This window comes from Miniopterus natalensis, chromosome 12 (genome assembly GCF_054644295.1).
Source record: "Miniopterus natalensis isolate mMinNat1 chromosome 12, mMinNat1.hap1, whole genome shotgun sequence".
Classification (NCBI taxonomy): Eukaryota; Metazoa; Chordata; class Mammalia; order Chiroptera; family Miniopteridae; genus Miniopterus; species Miniopterus natalensis.
This window is the reverse complement of record NC_142092.1, coordinates 14,260,009-14,279,051: the sequence shown is the minus strand read 5'-3', so window position 1 is coordinate 14,279,051 and position 19,043 is coordinate 14,260,009. Positions and strand designations below refer to the sequence as shown.

Sequence of the window (19,043 nt, the reverse complement as noted above, 5' to 3'; positions counted from 1 at the left end):
TTTTACTTAATCCATAGCATTTTTTAATGATCTTTTATCAGTCATGTAAAATGTGAGAAAAATCAGTTTAAAATCTCAACCCCTTCCCCATTGTTACAGCAAATTTAGGATAAGTCTACAGCATTCACTTACTTTGGCTGGTTCTGATACTGAGGCATATTTTTTTATTTGAGAATCAACACCTAAAGACTTGGCTAATTGTACAGCATTTGAATCATCACTAATCAGTGTTCCAAGAGCCACAAGAAGTCTAAAAGTGGCTTCTAGGTCTTGTACAACTTCGAAGATTGTGCTAATTACTGACAAGCATTGAGCTTTTCCTTCAATGTTATGGTCTTTATGAAAACAAACAGAATAGTTCAGGGTCAAGGTAGCCAGAGCAATGTGAATGTTCTTATTGCTCCCTGATTTCAGTTCTATTGCATGGGACATCAGTGCTTCCCTCTGGGACATCATGAGCTTTTGTCCTGCCTGGCCAACAAAACAATTGCAAAAAGTCCTCAGAGCAAGCAGCTGGTTTGCTGGCTTTCCTTTAGGGTTCAGAAGACTGATAAGATGACTGCTGAACTGAGCCCCTTCCTTTTCATTGCAGAAGTTCTCATTCACACTGGGATGTTTAATTGACAACCGAAGAATGTCAAGCGCAGGAAAGACGATATCTATTAAGAAGAAAAATTCATTAATATTTATGAAATTCCTGTGACTGTTACTCAGTTTTTAAGGATTTTATTTCTTGTTACAAAACTAACACATGCTCATTTCAGAAAGGGTTAAAAATCATGTACCTGGTTTAAAATGCACATAGTTCTAAAACTATGTTAATTGATTTTTCATATTTATAAAGACTAGACTTATTGCTACAAGATAATATATGTTTTAAAAATAATGTAACTCTCTTGGGTTATCAAACAGCTGACACACAGTAAGTTTTCAATAAATCCTGGTAGAATAAATGGGATTGGGACCCTGCTTTTTAAAACCCTGTAACAAGACCAAAGAATTGGAGAATGTTTTTTATATAATTCTAGTTCACAGATGCTAGTAGGATGCTTTCAGATTGGTGGAGAGCTTTATATTCAAGGGACTGGGTAGACACCATCTGAATAAATGCACTAAAAACTCTTAAGCATCACTGAAAGTGAGGAAACCAGAAATTATGTGCCTTGTGATATAAATGCAGTTTGCAATATCATTTATAAAGGGTACTTGATGGGGGAAGGGAACGCAATAAACTAGAACCACAGTGGTTTAATGATTATTTGCCTTACTAACTATAGACAGATTTTCTTACAGACCCTGGGAAACTGGAGGATGTGTCCCAAGGATGTGTTACAAAAAGATAAAACACCTCAGAGCCCGATGGGTCCATTACTCAGAAAATACATTTTGAGACAAACCAAAGACAGGACATGCTTTGATTTGGTTACTGTGCCTGGACCCTGACCCCAGGATTTTGCCTCAGGAATGCTGACCATTCTCTGGGCCCAGGAACAGGCTGAGCTGGGTTTTAACATCATAGAAAATTAACTACCATGTTATTGGACTTCAAGGTCCTGTAAAGAGACACAGGGACCACGGACCCTGCAGCCCTTATCCTACGCGGCCTGCCTCCTGCATGCAGACCTTTTCCCTTACCCATATATAATCAGCCATCTAGCAGGGATGTAAGAGCAGAAATTACAGGATGGCCTGCTGCTCTTTCCATACTGCTGGCGTTATTGGAATAAACGCTCATATATCATTCAACCTTGTCTCTGCTTAATTTGGCTCAAGTAGTGACAGGCGGCCTGGACCCATTGTGTCTGGCTATTCACCTTAAAAAAACTACTGAACCAGAATCTAACTAGTCTAGTAGGACTATAGAGAGAGAGCAGCTCATTAAATTAAGTGATCATTCAAATCCACAGACATTTTGTAGGATAAATGATTTCCCCCCCCCTCCAATAAATCAATAGCACAAAAAAAGAACAGGGGAGAGGACATTTTTAGAATTAAAAATTAAATGTATGGTAACAAACAGAAACTAGACCTTTGGTGGTGAGCATTCTACAGTGTATACAGATATCAAATTGTAATACTGTATACCTGAACCTTACATAATGTTATAACAACCAGTGTTACCTCAATAAAAAAAAGTTTAAAAATAAAGTTAATTTACTAAAAAAAGAAAAAATCCTTATAGCATATGTTTGTAGCCTAGGGTTAACAGGTCACAAAGAGTTTCTTGGATCACTGGCAGGGGATCCACAAATGCCCTGAAATAGAATACAAAATGGTACATGTATGGGGTCATTACAATACCTTCAGATTCTCAACAAGTGTGAGCAAAACAAAACTATGACTTACGGTGATATGGTAATCCTTTCTGTGAAGTTTTTTATAACATGAATTACAACTACTCAGGTTAACTTTTATTTAATCTAGAAACACCTGTAATATTGACAGAAATGAAAAGACATACTTCCTGCTTTCTAATTACATTTTAAAGAGTGTTTCTGTACCTTCAGGCCAGTTAATAGCTTTCCACAAAATCTGAAGTTGCTGGGCTGTGGGTTTTTCTGAGGAACTATTACATATTAGAGATAGTATCTTCTCAAGAAGTATCAGGTCATCCTCAGTTAACTTCTTCTCTTCAGGTGCAGTTCCATTAAGCTCCTTCAATTTACCTAGAACCCAAAACCAAACCTTCAAAATTCTCTAACTGTAATCAGCCAGGTAAAATACATAAATGTCAAATTTTCCAATAAGTACTCTACCATACACTATGGGGAAGGAAGTAAGACTTTTCATGGCAATTACTGAAGACCATAAAATAAGGATAAGGCCTGTGAGTATTTTTAAGCTGAAAGGTTACTTACTGTGGTTTTTATTTTACCTGTTATTTTCTAAGATCTTCCAAAGCTTTCTGCTTTGAATAAGTTTTAAAGTATATCATACTTTGAATGGTTTTCAAAGCAGTAACACGTCATATATAGCCACATAGAAGACACTCCCCTATTTTCTCAATGAGAAAATTGATAATAACTTTTAGCTAACTTATATCAATTTTCAGTATTGTCAAAGAAATAGTTAAAAACTTAAATATCTATTTATAATAATTTATCGACTTAGTTCCATCTGCACCTTTGACGTCACATTATTTTAAACACATGGAAATAACTGACTTCCGACCATATTCATATTTCAGAAAACAATTTGTTTTAAACTCTTCACACGCACCTTCGATATCAGCATCCTTGTCGTCATTAATGCTACTTTGAGTCATCTAACAGTATCCTCAAAAACTTTTATTTCAAAACATGAAAAAAAAAACCAATTCCCATCACAAAAGTTTTAAGAATATGAATTGTCTGAATTTACAAATTTGTACCAATCATGACTGGAAACTCGGACCTGTTTCACTATTTTTGGCACTGAAAATTTTAACACTATCAGAATATAGAAAACAGTTTATTTAAGAAATGCAAAAAGAGAACTCTTGTATGCATTGTATGAGTTGAAAAATGGCCAGTTGCCCATAGGTGTACATACACTTCTTTATTGTTCAAAATAAAGCAATTAGAAAAACACTTAGGAATGATTTTTATAAAGATAGTATAAAGAATAATTCTGATTAAAAAAAAAAAATGCACATACACACAAACCCTGTCTTATACTGAAGTATGTATGTTACCTCAAATAATTCTCTCATAATCTTTGGCAAACAAAGCTGGTAGTACTCTTGGTCCATGCCCCCTGCACCCCAAAACACCTTGTCATTGTGTTTTCAGAAAAACAAATTAGCAGAAAAAGCAATCAAATTCAACTGACAAGTTTCATTTTTAATGGGAAATTTAAATAGCCTTATTTCTAAAAATTATTTTTTAAAGCCAAGACTTTTATTTTTTAAATGCTTTACTGATTTTTTTTTTTTTTAAATTAAGAGCTTAGGGGATGGGATTTACATTTTTCCCCTTTAGTTTTCTTCTCATTAAAGTCATCATAAAACATTTACCTTATTTTTGCATAAGGCGTCTTATAAAGTATTAAGGGTCCATGATCGGATTGTGCACTTGTAGTCCACACAGTTGTGTAATACAACAATAGAAGTCTCTATCATGGGAGCACCCAGTTCCCAGCTCATGTTAGGAGGAGAAATGGCGTTGAGTGCATGGCAAAGAGTCTGTGGATATACGAGAAAACTATTCAATTAAAATATACTTACCTAGTATTTGTGTAGGGTTTGCTTGGTCAAAAGTGACAGCCTCTTTTTTAGGGAAATAAATATTCACCGATTTAGATGAAGCTGATCGGTAGGCACTATTCCCTATTATAGGAGAGAAAATGTTGAAAATCGTAAGAAGTGGTCAAAAATGAGATTTTTCTCATTTTTGTTTTCAAAATTAAGATATAAAACTACTCAGGGCATGCAATAACAAGCAACCTCAGAAAAGAAAAACCATTTGTGCCTGGCCGGGCGTGGCTCAGCGGTTAAGCATCAACCTAGGATCCAGGCGATCGGGGTTCGATTCCCGGTCAGAGCACATGCCTGGGTTGCGGGCTGCAGCCGATCAATGACTCTCTCATCATTGATGTTTCTATCTCTCTCTCTCCCTCTCCTTTCCTCTCTGAAATCAATAAAGATATATTTTAAAAAACAAACAAAAAAAACCATTTGTAAGATTTTATATACTGTTTATATGTGATATAATAAATTTTGGTTTCAGAATGGGAACTTATATGTAAAACAAAGCTTCTCTATTTTATATTTTCTACACTCATATTTTTTATACATTTGAAGGTCAAAGAATACAAAACAATTATGAAATGCTGATCTCTTTCTTCTCATGTCTTTTATTGCTTATTCCAGATAATGTAGTAGGCATTGTCATTTTCTATATCATTTTTATAAATCACCCTAAGTTTTAAGTTCTTGAAAGTCAAGGGTTTCAGTCTTTTATACGATTTTACTTCTTAAGTCCATATTACAGTAACTGATAAACAAAAAAATGACAGGATGAAAATTCATAGTGACTAAAACTACTTCACCTAAAGTATAATTTATTTCTAATTTATATCTTAGTAACATTTCAAATCTTTTTTTGGTTTGTTCGTTTTTTAATCCTTCCCTGAGGATATTTTCTCCATTGCTTTTCGGAGATGGGAGGGGGAGAAAGAAAGAAACATTGATGTGAGAGACACACATTGATTGGCTGCCTCCTGCACTTGCCCTGACCGGTGCCAGGCATTGAGCCTGCAACCGAGGTACATGCCCTTGACCACAATCAAGCCTGGGACCCTTCAGTCTGTGGGTCGACACTCTAACCACTGAGCCAAACCAGCAAGGGCTCAAATCTTAATTTATACATTTTTGTTGCAATGTAAAATTAAGGTATTTTGCAAAAGGATGAATAAAACATTTTAACCTTCTCAGTATATTAGAAATACAAGGGGGAAGATAGATAAAGTAATGAGATAAACACACAGAATCAATTCTAACTGCTTAAAAGGCATAAAATATTCGTTGACATGATGAAATGAGTTATATGGACATTGCTGGTACTCCTTGGTTATCAGATTCTAGTTGTGGTAAGGAGAATGCAGATCAAGAACCATCCAAACCATTAAGTATGATACAGCCCGGCTGGCCTGGCTCGGTGGTTGAGCATCGACCCATGAATCTGGAGGTCACAGTTTGATTCCCAGTCAGGGCGCATGCACGGGTAATGGGTTCGATCCCCAGTAGGGGGCATGCAGGAGGCAGCTGATCAATAACTCTCATCACTGATGTATCTCTCTCTCTCTCTCCCCCTCTCCCTTCCTCTCTCTGAAATCAATAAAAACATATTTTTTAAAAAGTATGATACAAAGTTCTCTGAAGGAAAAGTACAGGGTGCAATGAAAGCTTACAATAGACTAGGTGATTTTTGTAAATGTCCAGAAAAGTTTCACTGAATTCAATATATATTATACTGCAAAATTAACTTTTAAAAAAGGAGAAAACCAACAAACAATAATCTGTGGTCTAAGAAACAGAGTCATAGTATCTAAAAGAAAACAGAGTGTACAAAGCTCTTGAGGTAGAAAATAGCATGGCATGCTCAAAGAACTGGCAGAGGCCCGTACTGGCCAGGCAGCAAAGGGGCCGACAGGAACAGAATACATGGGACGAGGAAATGCTCAATGGGAAGCCATGAAAGGGTCTGAATCAAGAAAAGGGCATAAACAAGTCGGACTATAACAAGCTCGTTAGCTGCAGTACGAGCCCTGGGGAAACCAATTTGGAGGCCCTTATTTCATTAGTGTGGTGAGAGATGACAGTAGCATGGGATATGGTAAATAAAGTTCCTGTATATACACCAAGCTGTTAAAGACTGTTAAAGACTTCTGGAAATGGGAGGCAGCACTGTTAACTTCAGACTCTTTAACTACAACAGGTATAGCTAACAAATACTAAGCACTTACTCTGTATAAAGTGATTTACATATATTTTATAATTTTAAAGTCTTAACTACTCTAAAAGATATTATTTCAGGTTTACAAATGAGAAAAAGAGATGCAGACACAGGATGGCTTTCTCAAGGTCAAACAGAGTAAGTAGTAACAGAACTGAGATTTGAATCTAAGCATTCCTCATTCCAAAGTCCTTAATGTTAATTACTGTGTTCAATACTGCCAGCCAGTGGTACTTCCAAAATGAAAAAATAGCTTACAAAATCACAAACCAAGTTAGCTCTTAAGCAGTTTATGGGTATTTATTTTATTATGCTCAATAACATATGTCACACATACTCTCTTATATAAAAAAGTAGGGGAAAATACATGCCAAGAGGTAAACCACAAAGAGCCCTGCACTTTACTGGTATGCAGCATAGAGGAAAGCTGCCTGTGTATAATCAACAGTGAAGAAGTAGGATGTTGTCAGTCTCTAGGCTAGATACTAAGGATAAAAAAAAAATTACTTTCTCAGGAGAAGGCCAAATATTCTAGGCCTAAATTATAGAAGCAAATTCTTTTCAGAGTCCCCTTAAGAGAAAACAGTGTAATGTAGTGAATTACATTTTCAACACATCAAGAACAAACAAAGGAGAGACTGGAATAAACTGGGATTTGGTGAGTGTACTGAGGAAACCAGCATCAGTAGAACAGAAGTATAACAGCAGTTCTCAATCCTGGCTGCACATTAGAATTGCATGAGAAGATTATGAAACTGCCCTTGCTAAGGCCCCAACCCAGAGCAGTGTCAGACTAAGTGAGCATCTCTAAGAATGAGGGTGAAGTACCTTTTCTAAAGCTCCCAGGTGATTCTAATGTGCAGTAATGACAATTCTGAGAACACTCTAAAAGCCAAGTCAAGAAGTTTGTTCTTGATTTACAATATAAAAAGTTCTCCAGCAAGAAAAAAGACACCAATTTTCTTTATCTTTTATTAAACACAAGTTCAGTAAACTTTAAAAATCTTAAAAAAAAAGGAAATGAAAAGTGTATACCTGTAAATGGATCAACTCCAGCCATGGTAGTTCCCGTACTTGCAGACCCTGGCACATAACGACCTCCACCTAAAATGCAGTAATACTTCCATTAAGCAAAGGTAACTACAAATTATAAAAGTTCAAACTGCCCTTCTTCAGATACAATAACTTATTTTCATTATTAGTCATACTTTGACATGGTATCTTTATATATAATAAATGGGCTATAAATACAATACAGAAAAATGCTTAGAACAGTGCCTGGCATGTAGTTAGTAGCCAATAAATGTTAACCAGGAAAGTAATCCTCAAGTTATAAAATAAACATCATATGCCTTATACATTATAATTACAAAGGCTTAATGAATTACAAAAGCATCAGTGAATTGGAGAAAGAAATTAAAAGGTTTCCAGAGTGAAATGTTAAAACTATTCTACTGAAACAGAATAACAGGATTATCTGGCACATACAACAAGCAGAAAAGAGACTAGGTAAGAGTTATGGATGCTATGACAATAGCCCAGTCTCATATTTTAGATTATATTTGTGGCTGTCTCTTTGAAAAGGGAAAGGAAGGAATATGAAAATCATGTGGAGAGAGAGAACCGGCAGAATTTGGAGAAGTTCAGAGTCCTAGACCAGCCTTTATGGGAAGAATAAAGATGAGCTATCGTTCTAGCCTCTGAATTTAATATCTAGGAGTTGGTATAACCAGTGTAACAGATGCAGAAAAGCAAGCAAAACTAAAATACAAAAAGTTTACAAACATGTAAATAGAATTAAAATAATGAACACAAAATAACAAGATTTGAGTTTTTACTATATGCCAGCTAGCATGCTAAGTATCTTATATGCATATACTCATTTAATATTAATTAGCTACCACTATTACTCTTAATACTTTATTTCACAAAGGCTGAATAACTTGCCCAAGGCATTATGAGGCAGATTGCAGTCCCATACTTTTCTAAATATGGTTCTCTGACATTTAGAGATAGTACCTGTTCACTATGCAGATTCCCAGGGCACACACATACCAGCGTAGTGATTCTCCAAACTGGCTCCACTTTAGAAACCTATAGAGAGCTTTACAACCACCTAACAGCAAACCACACCCAAGACCATTTAATTTAATCAGAATCCACAGATGAGGGAGCAGGGCATGAGTATTTTTAGCCCCCTCACTAACCTAGCTTATCAGAATCTGTGGGTAAGACCTTGCAATAAGTAATTTAAACAAGCATCCCAGATGATTCTAATTAACATTAGAAGTTTGACAACCACATAAATCAGGAAAAGAAAGATAGCCCTTAAGTTGTAAGCAAGGTGGGTAAACCCTATGGAACCAGTGCTATTGGTAAAATTGGGGAACATCAACAATAATAATAGCTACGTATATTAAGGGCTTAAATATATTCCACATAGAATATTTCACATGTACTATACGATTTAATTTTCGTAACATATCAATTTGGTTGGCGCTGTTATCTATTTTTTATAATAGTTGGTTCAGTTATCCTAATAATTCCATAATTCTCTTGGACATTTAGTATGCTATCTTCATATCTCCGTAATCACTGCATCTTCTGAGTTACTGACATTGTGCAACAGTGAGACATGCTCCAGTTATGATGGACTTCTCTTGATTTTGTTGGTATTGTTCGAAGCCTGGTATGTTCTTTCTGTTCCAAAAAAGATCTGCCAATGAGATTCGGAAACTGTTGTTCTAAGTTTCAGCGCATTACTATGCCTGAATATGCTGATAAGAGAAAATCATCATCTTATCTACTCTTCAGGTCCTTACTACCTTTTCAAATTGTATTATGTCATCAAAGACTTCCTTAACAGCCACTGTGCCATCACAACATTTAGCTTGATAGTTGGTTATTGCAATATACTAGTTATCAATGCACAGGGTGCAGCTATTTGCATCTGGTCCACCAATTCATTCACAGAAGACAGCTCACTGAGAGCAATTCACAACTTCATGACACCGAGCCAAGGTTGTATTGGTGCAATCTATGATTTAGACAGGATTGTATGTTAGCAAGGCCAATGGATACCATAAACTCTATAAATCTCTTCCCAAGATTGATATATTGTCCAGGAACTCGGATGAAGATCCAATAACAGCATCATAAAATATATCAAAAACTATTCTGAAAACAGACTTCTTCAGCTGCATTAAAGTCCAAGTCTGGCCATTTTTTTCCAGTAGTGGTGACGCTGAGACATGCATACCTTGGTAAACAGTCACTTTGAAGAGACACACCAACACTTTCAGGGCTTCATGAAGGCAATTAATAACTTAGATTAGGAAGACTAATCCTGGGTAGCTGGTGAACCGTCTCCTTCCACACTAAGGCAAATATGTCTGGGCAGACTTCTTGACTGCACTGCTCCATCCAATATCAGGGACTCACATGGCGCCTTCTCTGCTCATGATCGGTAGCATCTTGCCAGTGATAGCACTCATGCTGTGTCTTGGTTGGTGGGCTCCCCTATTATCTAATTTCACAGATAAAAAAAATAGGCTCAGACAGGTTCAGTAACTTGCCAACTTCTCATAGCAAGTAAGTGGTAGAGCCTAATTTTGAACCAAGGTCTGTCTGGCTCTAAAACCTATGCTCTTAATGACTCTCCTAACAGGCAGGACCACTGGAGAAAATGATGTTATAATAATATGCTATTTAAAAGTTATAAGGACAGTCACAAAAGTACTCCAGGAAAAAGCAAAAATTAGAAGTTAAAGAAAAGGAGATCTTTCAAAATTGTACATATAAATAAGGGAATTATCAGTAATTGAATGACATCACCAAAATGTAAAAACCGTATCATGTAAAATGCTACACGTTTAGTGAAGGTATTCAGTCAAAACTGCATCCCACCTGTAAAAGGATCTGCTGCAGGCAGTGTGTTGGAAGATCCTGATGAAGAGCCTGGAACATACCGACCACCACCTGTGTATGCAAACAAAAGAAAAGACTGAAGTATGCCAATATTTTGAATTTCATAACAAAACATTTAAATTAGAAGACTCTAAGCTTGGAGGAAAACAGAAGAGCAAAGCTATTACATGGGACAATAACAGAAATTATAGAAAAAAGTGTTACAGATGAAAAGACTAGTAAGAAACTAAAATCTCAGTGGTTCACCAAGCTTTGCTTTTTTAACTGTAATGCTTTATTATATCTTAGCGCTTGCATTTAAATATTAAAATAACTAGGAATTCAAATATAAAAAGAGAAATTATGGGTAGTCTCTGAATAATATATACATACAATCAGTTCCTGTTCCTATACAAATTCACTAGAATTCCTGCTGTTGCTTTTGCTAGCAAAACCACAGGCACCAAATGTTAATCTTTTAGAGAACCCCTGGGTTCATTAATTCATGTGTCTAACAGTGCATTCAGTGCTAGGGTTCCAGCAGAGAACATGATTGCTTATATCCACTGAAGCTTACAACCTCCTGGAAAAGAGAATTACAAAGGGGACGAGTGCTACAAAAGAAGAAACAGACTTCCATTTATACCTTTACAAATGTGTGGTGTATGTGCATATATGTTTTATTAGAATCTCTAAGGAAACAATCAGAGGCATCTACAAAAAGATATATGTAAGGCTGCTTATAAAGTTAAGCTTCAGAGGAGCAAAAAAGCCAAATAGCTGTTACATTCCAGATAGAACCAGCTGCTTTAGTATCTGTCCTCAGCCCACAAAACAGCCTACACAATGCTGCAACCATGTGCTCACCCTCTTGCACTGCAGTCTGAAATTCCACCAATAAAAATGTCCAGATAATAAAAATCCCACCCCCCTTTTTGTAAAGTGCAACTTTTGGGAAGGATGCATCATTTATAGTTCAGTAGCGAGTTCAGTCTGATAATTCTGTTTAAGTCAACATGCAGATGAAATTAACTTTCTTATGTAAACTGGAAATGGAATTTTGAAAAGAGGAGATAATTTGGGAACATGAAGTATCTGTCATGGAAGAAGAAGAAAAAAAGACAGATCTATATAAGGACTTCAGACAGGAGGAGGACATGGGGTCCTTCCTTATAAAAGAAGAATGAAAACAAGCATGTGGAAAATGGAGTCAAACTGACAACAGCAAAATATTAACAATACAGTACCAACTTCAAAATTTTATTTAGAGCTTGCCCTATACCTAAGAAAAGAGGAAGCATTTTATTTCATCCTGTACCATGGCTTTGGTTCCTGGGACCCAGAACTCAGGCGAATACTATTATAATTATAATCTATTTCCTAGGAGCCAGGATTTAGACTAATACTATTAGTGTTATAATTTATGGACTGGCTTGAAAACTTAATCCCATTTGCAAAATTTTAGACACTGTATACTATGTTACACACAACTGACTTAAAATGAGCATGTGGAATATAAATCACATATAAAATGAAATACCCACAGTCCAGTCCTAGATGGGATGCACAACTAACCAATTTAGTCTCATGCGAAAACAGAACTTCAAAATAAAAAGTAACTACATAAAGGAAGAGAGAAGTCTCTTTTCATTTCAAATGACTAAAGTAAAGTTTCTTACTTTTATTTAGCTTAAAGTGTGACTATATTTTTGTAACAGGACAATTTATAATCATTTTTATAAATACAGAATTACTATATAATTTCAGGCTTACAAATAAATGTGAAGTAAAAATCTATTATAGATCTTGGTTTTTAAACACATCAAAAAATGAAAATCAACCAACGATGGGCACACATTAAGACTTAATACAAACTCTAACTTACCTGTAAATGGATCTGAATAACTGGTGTTCCCAAGTCCCAACATTTGACCTTTTGTGTTATCAATAATAAATTTTGCCACTTGATCCAAAAACATGGGATTCAAATCATTCTTCTGCAAGAAGTTGTATGCAGTTAACCAGGGATCATCACTGATGTTATATGGCAATTTATAGGATGGTCCACCTTCATTGACATCAATTGAGAAAACATAATCAAATTCCTTTAATAGGAATATAAAAAGGAGACAAATGATTACTAACTTATCTGCTCATATGTATTAATGACATTTATAACACAGATTTTACATGTTCTTTATTTTAATAATTATAGTACTTAAACTTTCTCCAAAGTACATTGTTAAATTTTCCACTTGGCATATAATTAATAGCAACCACTTGCATTTGCTGCTAGATTAGCATTTCACTGGGGGTGGAGGTGGGGATGGATTATTACTACATTTTAATTCTAAGGCCGAAGGAGTTTCCATTTGGTTGATCTCAAGGCCAAAAGTATTAACTGTTACCATGCCCTGCTCACCAAAACATTCTGACATTGTAAGCACTGCCCTGCAGGGTCCCTCATGTCTTGTCAAGTTAAATATAGGCATGAAGCATTAGATGAAAAGTGGCGCAGAAGCTCCTAATCCAAAGTGGTTGAGAACAGCTTATGTATAGTAATTACTAAAAGACAAATAATGCCTAATCTGTCTATGAAATGCAGCTCTCCCTACACAGAAAGAGATTCTTAAAAAATCTAATTCAAGACAAGGAAAAGAATTTCCCCACAGAAATGTATTTTTAAGTGTTAAAACACCAAAGAAAATTTTATAAGCATGGAGAAAAGGGAAACGAAAACCTTTAATTTGTCAGATGCTTTTACGATAAAGGTTAATTAGAAAACAGAAGTCAACGTACTTTCCCTTCATATAAAACTTTTCCAGATGTTTGCTGATTAGCACCAGATGAGCCGACAACGTCGCCGATCTTAACCCACCTCCCTTCACTCACACTCCACTGATAAGCTTCGACTTTCTCCCCATCTCTGATCAGGCGAGTCTGTCCTTCTCTAGAGCCTTGAAATAAAAAGTTTGAGAATCAAATATAGAATGGCAGAGTAAAATTCAAAAACATTTAGATAGAAAATTGTTAACATTAAAATTTATACATAAAGAGAATCTGTATTTTGGCTTATTAGAAAATTTTATCAATGTATTATTTTTAATTCTACTGGAAAGTGGCATAAAAAATAAAGATTAAAAGGAAACTTTATTAAATAATGGTTTAAAACATTTGATTCTAGCCCGGCCGGGCGTGGCTAAGCAGTTGAGCGTCGACCTGGGATCCAGGTGATCGGGGTTCGATTCCCGGTCAGGGCACATGCCCGGGTTGTGGGCTCCATCAATGACTCTCTCATCATTGGTGTTTCTGTCTCTATCTCTCCCTCTCCTTTCCTCTCTCTGAAATCAATAAAGATATATTAAAAATAAATAAATAAAAATTTGATTCTAGAAAATAGCTAGCCCATCAAAATTAAAACAAGTTTTATTACTGAGTATCTTCTGATAACACTTCCATTTCAGTAAATGACTCTCCATTCTTCCACAGCTGCTCAGGCCAAAAAGTATAGAAGTCTCATTCCTCTTTCTTGCAACCCCACAGCCAATCCTTTAGCAAATTCTATCAGCTCTGTCTTTAAAATACATCTAGAAAGCTATTTCGTCTCACCATCTCCATTGTTACCCGTTCATATAAGCCACCATCACTTCTCAGTTGGAATTATTCAATCGCCTCCTACTCCTGCCTTGGGGCCCCTACAGTCTGTATTCAACCCAGCAACCACAGAAATTCTTTCAAAGGTTTAAGGAGCTCCTGACACGTCTTGGCTGGAGACCCTTCAATGACTTCCCAACTCACGCTGGATTAAAGCCTAGGTCACTGCAGCGGAGCACAGGGCCCAGATATAGTCTGCCTCTATCATTATCTCTGACAGCACCTTATATTCTCCCCTCACCCATCACCCTACTTCAGCCATGGAGCCTTTGCACTAGCTACTTATTCTGCCTCCAATGCTCTTCACACAGCTGCTGGCAAGATTTGCTCCCTTGCCTCCTTAAAGACTTTACTTGAATGTCACATTCCCAGCAAAGCCTTCAGTGGCAGACACCTAGCTGTCCTCCAGAGATTCACGCTCCTATTCCATAGAGTAGAGCTGTGACTGTCTAGACAGAGACTACACTATTCAGCCCCTCACATCTTGTAGTCCCTAGGTGTTACACACTGAGTATACACTCAGTGCCATCTGGGTGGGTGATATAGGCCAGTTGTAGGCCTTTTCCATCATCTTCTAACCTCACTTTTACCCTGTTAGGTGGATCAAAGTCTACACTCAAGAAACCTTTGACAACACGTTGAAGACGGTGGCTTCCATCAGCCTGGGTCCTGTGACGCTGAAGAGCAAAATTATTCTACAAACATGCTCCAGCACACCCTGTCATCAATTGAACTCTGAATGTGCAATCAACTTTTCTTGTTAAGCCACTGACATTTCAGGGTTTATCTGTGTTTATCTGTTACAGCAGCTAGCACTATCCTATTACACATTCCCTGACCACTGTATTTAAAATGATAAAACAGCTACAACCCTGGCTTTATTTTTCCCATAGTATTGTACTTATCAATATCAGACAAACTTATATATTTACTTTTTAATTATCTGTCCCCTCATATAGAACATAGATTTGTGAGAACAGAAAGGTTTGTATCTTCTGTTATCTGTCGTACTCCCCAGAGTGTAGAACAATGCCTGGCACACATTAGGCACTTAGTAAATATTTATTGTATGTATATACACAGTAATGAAAAGATTACATTTTGTAAAGAATTGTAAAAATATCAAAACATGATATTCATGAAGTGGTTCTCAAAGTTTTGGTTTCAGGATCTCTATAGTTGTTAAATTATTCAGAAGCCCAGAGAGCTTTTTCTAATGTGGGTTATTATCAACTAATTTATTGGATTTGAACCTAAAAACGAGAATATATTTACTTCATGGAAAACAATAACAGGTCCAGTACATATTAAATAAATATTTTCAGAAAAAATAAATTTTTAGAAATCTAGTGAAAAGACTAGCAACTGTTTCCCATTTTTGTAAATCTCTTTAGTCTCTGATAGAAGAGAGCTAGAATTGCCATACCTGCCTGTGCATTCAATCTGTTGCAATGTGTTGTTTTGGTTGAAGTGTATAAAAAAAAAAGTTGAAAAAGAGAAGACTAGTTTAATAGCCTTTTCATAAAAATGTGGATACTGTACGAGTAGGTCCTTAAAGGTTACAATTTAGAATCTGAAACCCTATCAGTGAATTTGCTTTCCTCTATTAAACTAAAATCTATTGGTCTACCTTCTACTTTGAACAGATCTTTTTATACATTCATGGTTTTGTAACACTATGAACTGACATTTGGAAAATACTGATTAAATTAACTATGCAGATCGCCCACGTTTACACATTTTATTATTCAGTATCATAAAAAATCACACTGTTAATAGTACTACTGATATAATTAGAACAGTCTTGTAAGTATTGGGAAACTATCAAGCTCCTGGTGGCAGATAAAGATTTTCTAAAATTTCAATTCGCACTTGAAAGTTTGAATTTTATCTCTGGCAAAAAATATCATCAGTTGTTTTCCTTAAAGTGACAAGCTCACTTTGTTCATTTTTTAAAAAACAGCCTGACAGCCTGACAGCCTGGCCAGGCCTAGCTCAGCGGCTGAGCGTCAACCTAGGATCCAGGAGATCGAGGTTCGATTCCAGGTCAGGGTACATGCCCAGGTTGCGGGCTCCATCCCCAGTTGGGGGCGTGCAGGAGGCAGCTGATCAGTGACTTTCTCATCATTGATGTTTCTATCTCTCTCCCTCTCCCTTCCTGTCTCTGAAATCAATAAAGATATATTTAAAAAAAAAAAAAGGCCTGCCAAATGCCCAAGCCGGAATAACTAGTTAGTCGTTCTGCAATATAAAAATGACATTCCATGAAAAAAGTGAATAGTTCAGCCTGCAACTTAAATGACTAGGCCAGTACTTATCCTTCCTTACCCTTCACATACCACGGTACTTTGGTGTCCTGTATGTGTAATTACATTGTCATCCAGAATATTTTTTAAAAGTACTAAAGGGGTGAAGACACAATAAAATTAATTTTTAATGCTTCATCAAGGATATTTTTGAGGGCAGATTGCTGTCTTTTTAAACTATGTGTGCTGGTGAAGAACACATGACTACCACATAGTCTGATGTGACTGCCTTGATTTGTGTACTAGGGAGCCAGCAGTGATTTTGCACTGTGTTATTTGACTTTTACAATAAATGAGTAGCAAAACAACCTTTTCTTATCGCTTTAATTATTCCAAAATTTTGGAATAACTGATAACAATTTTACTACCAGATAACATTGGCCCGGCCAGTGTGACTCAGTGGTTAAGCGATGACCTATGAACCATGAGGTCACGGTTCAGTTCCAGGTGATGGCACAAGCATGGTCTGCGGATGGGGGGGGGGTTCGGGCTTGATCCCCAGCAGGAGGCAGCGGATAGATGACTCTCTCTCTCATTGTTGATGTTTCTATCTCTCTCTCCCTCTCCCCTTTCTCTCTCTGAAATCAATAAAAACATATTAAAAAAAAAGCATAACACTGAAATATTTACCAGGTTCATTCAGATGTTCCCTCCCAGGAAGCTGCTCTGCATTAATGTCCCCTAAATCACCAGTTTTGGAATCAATGGTTGCCTGAGAGAGTTCTTTTTCAAAAGCCTTGATTTCCTCAGCACTCGCTGTCCGATCCACTGATTCTGTAAACACTCTAATAATACCATCACTATAAGGAAAAACAAACTGATTTTAAGTCATTGTCACATTGTATGAACGTTATCACATCTGAATGATCCAAAGCAAAAATAATCTTTATTTGTGAATATGAGAAAAGTTACTATGTATTTATTGCTGAATATAGCACTACGCTGACTTGAGCACACACTATCCTCTATTATTTTCTAAAGCGATGTATAGGATGAAAAAAGACGAGGGAAGCCCTGGCTGGGTAGCTCAGTTGATTAGAACTTCATCTGGATATACCAAGGTTGCAGGTCCAATCCCTGGTCAGGACACATGCAAGAATCAACCAATGAATGCATAAATAAGTGGAACAACAAATCAATGTTTCTCTCTCTCTCTTTCCCTTTCTCTCTCTAAAATCAATAAATTTCTAAAAGAGCACTATATTTAAAAAAAAAAAAAAAGACTAGGGGAAAGTTTCTGGCAAAGGACAGAGAAATATATATTTAACATACTTTTCCATTCCAAGTTAAATATTTACCATCATAAAAATCTAGAGACAAAGCGTATCCTTTAAAAGTCAATATTACATAGGAGTTACTGTATAAAGAAGGGTTGTGGGCTGGTTTACTTTATTAAGGGCTCAAATACCCAACATAAGACTTAGAAGGTAGCAGATGCTCAATATCTACTCCTTAGGGAAACATGGAGTCTGCCTTTCATATGCCATTAACTAGCAATGTAATCCCAATTAATAAAAACAGCCTCACCTTTGGACTAGATGGCAGTCCTAACCTCTATTCTCAGAAAAATGACTTCATTTCCATGATTTCTCAATTCTAAATCCTGGGGCAGGAAGGCAAGTTAGCTACTTTCAATTGTACCCAATTCTATAGAAAACTTCCTTACATAATCTTCCACTGACAGCAATTTCACTTTTTTAATTCATTTATTTTTTCTTCAACTTTAAATATGCTAAGGAGGGGAAAAACTAAGCCAACAAATCACCCGCTGGCGCAATGAAAAAGGAAAATCCCTCCACTTTATTAGACCCTCTCTATCCCTTACTGCTTTTTCTCCTTGCCTTCAATGTCAGAGTAGTCTATAATCCTTCATCCACTATTGCCTTATTTACCTTCTATCATTTTCTACCAAAATCTAATGTAAACGTCATTAACATCTTTTAAACCAAATCCAAAAGCTTTTCCAACTTTCTATCCTTAATTCCTCATGTACTTGTTGACACTGATCACTCTCCCCCTCCAAAATCTCTCCTTTATGATCTCTGAATTTCAACATCTGGATTTCTTTTTCTCTATTCACAGTATGTCAAGATTCAGCCTTTTAGTTTTCGCTCCTCCCCCACTATGCTTCCTCCCTCAGAGAAAGGTGGTCCATCATTTGACATTTTTGTGCAAACTTTTATCTTCAATGTCAGTTGTTAGGCTACACCATGCACTGGCATGAGTGTGGCTGATCACCACTTGGACCCCACAGAGTCTAAAACCAGAGTCATCACCTGTGCACCAAGCCAGTTCTCCCAAATTCCCATTTTTATTAGTGCAGACTCCAATCACCGGAAGTCTGAAGCTTCTATCCTTCTTTCGCCCATTTCTGATCACTTCCCTCTGCAATATCTCAGTTTTGGTCATTTATCCAATAGCATTATGGGGCCAATATTCATAACTTCACACCCTTAATAATGCAATTGCTTTCTAATTGGCTTTCCTTCCTGTTGTCACCACTAATTAAATAAGACCTACATATTTAATAATTCACAAGGTCTGCTTTAATCACATCACTTCTTGCTTAAGAGTTACAACCCTTTAATCCCAAGCACTGAATCTAAAAAATGCCTGGCACTGAGCTTCTCCAGAATTAAGCCCCACCTTATGTACTATCCACTTTCCCCAGCATCAGTCCTCCACCATTTTCCTTCACCTCCTAAGACATCACTTTCATTCCCATGCTGCACCTTTACTTACA

At 36.5% G+C, this 19,043-nt stretch overlaps 1 protein-coding gene across 1 annotated transcript in view; it reads right to left on the bottom strand.

Annotated features, from left to right (window-relative positions):
- Positions 1-19,043, bottom strand: part of PLAA (phospholipase A2 activating protein) — a 33,511-nt gene continuing 14,468 nt past the window's right edge. Inside the window, exons 7-14 of the mRNA XM_016220505.2 lie at positions 16,931-17,100; positions 13,140-13,297; positions 12,226-12,445; positions 10,341-10,412; positions 7,470-7,538; positions 4,205-4,306; positions 2,502-2,666; positions 1-659 (exon numbers count right to left, since the gene is read on the bottom strand). Coding sequence (XP_016075991.1) covers positions 94-659; positions 2,502-2,666; positions 4,205-4,306; positions 7,470-7,538; positions 10,341-10,412; positions 12,226-12,445; positions 13,140-13,297; positions 16,931-17,100 — 1,522 coding nt within the window. The 3' untranslated portion in view covers positions 1-93. The remainder of the gene's footprint in view (positions 660-2,501; positions 2,667-4,204; positions 4,307-7,469; positions 7,539-10,340; positions 10,413-12,225; positions 12,446-13,139; positions 13,298-16,930; positions 17,101-19,043) is intronic.